Source organism: Pygoscelis adeliae, unplaced genomic scaffold (genome assembly GCF_000699105.1).
Source record: "Pygoscelis adeliae isolate BGI_AS28 unplaced genomic scaffold, ASM69910v1 Scaffold190, whole genome shotgun sequence".
In the NCBI taxonomy this organism is placed as follows: domain Eukaryota; kingdom Metazoa; phylum Chordata; class Aves; order Sphenisciformes; family Spheniscidae; genus Pygoscelis; species Pygoscelis adeliae.
The window spans coordinates 762469-765583 of NW_008823922.1; the positions used below are offsets into that span (position 1 = coordinate 762469).

General features: G+C 40.7%; 1 protein-coding gene across 1 annotated transcript in view; it reads left to right on the forward strand.

Moving 5' to 3' along the window:
• Positions 1–1813, forward strand: part of SLC16A12 (solute carrier family 16, member 12) — a 10110-nt gene extending 8297 nt beyond the window's left edge. Inside the window, exons 5-6 of the mRNA XM_009320158.1 lie at positions 159–418; positions 1551–1813. Of these exons, the coding sequence (XP_009318433.1) occupies positions 159–418; positions 1551–1813 (523 nt within the window). The remainder of the gene's footprint in view (positions 1–158; positions 419–1550) is intronic.
• The last annotated feature ends 1302 nt before the right edge of the window (positions 1814–3115 follow it).

The following is a 3115-nucleotide window of genomic DNA, read 5'->3' on the forward strand; positions in this document are numbered from 1 at the left end:
TTTTCATCTTGAAGGCTGTGTAAGAAAATGGACTTAAATTTGAGCTATGTAAAAAAGAGAGAGAGAGAGAGAGACTGAAGTGCTGCATGCCAGGGCATAGAAACTGAGATGCTGTGTCCAGTGATAAATCTTTTTCTTTTCCATTTTGAAATTTGCAGGTGTCTGAAGAAGCATCGGCACTTTTGCTACCTCTTTGCTGTGGGAATGGATGGCCTCTGTTGTCTTTTCCTGCCAGTTCTCCAAAAATTCCCCTTGCTTGTGCCATTCTCATTTACCTTTGGCTACTTTGATGGAGCCTATGTAACGCTGATCCCTGTCGTGACAGCAGATGTAGTGGGAACTTCTTCCTTATCATCAGCACTGGGTGTTGTGTATTTTCTGCACGCCATACCATATCTAGTGAGCCCGCCTGTTGCAGGTCAGTTCATGACTTTCCTATAATCTTATTGCTACTTCAGATTTACCTGTTGGTGTGATGTAAAAGGAGAGGAACGACAGCAAATGCACACTGAATGTGGAGGTAGCCCCTGGGCAGGGAAACAACACACCTAGACCTTCATAAGACTCTAGATCCCACTTAAACCCTGTCTTGTTGGGATGATTTCTATATATAGAGCGAGCTGAAATTTAAAAAACAAAACAGTATGGAATGGGGCTTCTAAGAGCTGTTACATCACCACTTCATGTAGTTCAGAAATTGTGCAAGTAGAAGGAACAAAAGATTTCACTGTGAAATTACATGATTTTGAAAATGTAACCTAAAGAGAGTTTCATTCCAAGGTTAGGTTTTTTTTGTGTGTGCAGAGGACTTGATCTTTTCATCTGCAGACTACTTTGAACAGGTGGGTGAGTCAGCTTTACTACTGTTTGGTCACAGGCTCATCACTGTAATATCTAACCATCGTTTTCCCCATTGGTTCCATTACAGTGAAATAAGGATGAGAGCTGTACTCCTATTATTCTTTAGAAAGACCTTCACACAGTTTTGAGTATTGTGGAAGGACAGAGATCTTTTTCAAACAGCCATGTATATATATGTCTTGCATATTTTTGTCTGCTGTTCACATCAATTCCCAATTAATCTCTGTTTCTGAAGCTTTTAACTTAATTTTCCATAGCAAAAAATATTGCAAAATTGAATTCTTTTAAGTGACGCGTGAGCCTTGGGCATAACTCACTAGATGTTTCTGTGTGAGGATTTCATGCACACAGTATGTAATCCCAGGGCTCTCTAAGCATGCCTAAAGACTGCCAGTTAAATCTATGCAGTTGAAAGATGTTTGTTTAGTATTGTGGTGATGACTGCTGTGCCTTTTCTCATGGGTTTGACCTCTAAACAAAAGCCCATAAAAATCTTACCTGCCTGCTGAGGACAAATCCCTGCCTGCCCCAGGAGGTAAAAGTATAGTGACGTGATGTCAGCCCATGTTGTTTGATTACATTTATATCTGATAACTCCAGAAGTTTATAAAACTCCTGTTGATCACAGGATTTGTAAATTATCAGAATTTTGGTGGGCCTTTAGAAACCCACGATTTGTTTTCCTACAGGTTGGCTTGTGGACACAACTGGCAGCTATACTGCATCATTCCTCCTGAGTGGATTTTCTATGATATTTAGTTCAACGTTATTGTGCTTTGCAAGCCTAGCAAAGAAAATCAAAAGAACGCATTTGCGGTCGCTCACCAATGATACTGGCACCAAAGAGCACATCTGGACAAATGGAGCAATAGCTTATTCTGTCACAGCAGAATTAGACCAGAAGGATGTTGAATTTTTGGCTGCAGATACAAACAGCTACAGCAACAGATGACAAGCGCCGTCAAGATTCAGCACTGCACAGCCATGGCTGAGATGGAGGTGGCTTTGTAGTGTTACGCTGTTGAAGATATTACTCCTGTGAAACAAGGCATCTCTCAATTAGATTTTTCTGTCGTGTTTTAGTTGGCTAAGCAGCAACAGTATCACCAAGTTAATGCAGTAATAGAAGAAAGCTAGCCTGAAAATAGAGTTTGTAGATACAAATGTTCACAGATTTATTTGAAACGCTGTATGTCAACTCCACAGGTAATCTCAAAGATGCTAATTGGCTATAACCAAAAGAAAACTATAAAGTAATCAGTCACCAAAACTGAACAATAAAGTTTAAATTATTTCAGAAATAGTATTAATGAAATAAGCTTTTTGATTTTCTGGGCTATTATGTCTCAATGGACTAATCACACACACCCCCCCCACCAAAAAACCTCCACATTTATCAGTCTGCATTAAACTCTTTGCAAATAACTGTTTCAAATGCCAAAGCCTTTTTTTTTTTTTTTAATCTGGCAGAAAACTGTGATTTATGCTGAAAGTATCTCTGGACCAGCTTTAATTTTTACAGTGTGCCTGAATTTTGTACATAAATTGCAATTTAATTTCAAATATGGTTTTAGACCTGCTTTCCCAAGCCCCCTACAGCAAACTTTTGAGGTGGTTGCTGCTTTTTTTCCTGGATATCTTTAAAGCTTGAATTTCTAGACATTGACATTCCAGGTATGATCCTTGTCCGGGAGGGTGGAAGAGGTGCTGTGGCTCTTCTACTATCTGAAGAGGAGTAAACTTGTGCCAGGGGACTAGGTGTGCTGATAGACAAACCTGCTTTAGCTGCATTAGTTGGAAGAAGCCCAAAGGCAGCCCAGGAGGCCAGAGGAGAGGCTCGTGGTTTTCCAAATACAGAGCCTCTTTCTCCTGTAAAATCAGCAGCTGTTGAAATTTAGAGTCCCTGGCAAGCAGATGACTGACAAACTGCCCGCTCCACAGGCGATTAATAAAGAGGATGTTGGCAGACAAAGTTGTTTCTGCGTACTCCAGTGGCAAGTCTGTCTCTTCTTGGACCCAGGAGCTGTGTCTTCAGATGGTGCAAATGACTCGTTTGTGCCAGCTGAAGAGCTGATCAGGTCACTTGTCCTGGATGGCCAGAACACAACAGCTGCGATTCGCCAATGGTTTCCTGCTACTTGTGTGAGGAATATACTACAGCTGGCTGCTTCATGGGAGCTATAGACTCCATGTAGCTCATGGGGTAAATTACTGATGTGATGATTTAATAAATAATGGGATGTTTCTACATTTC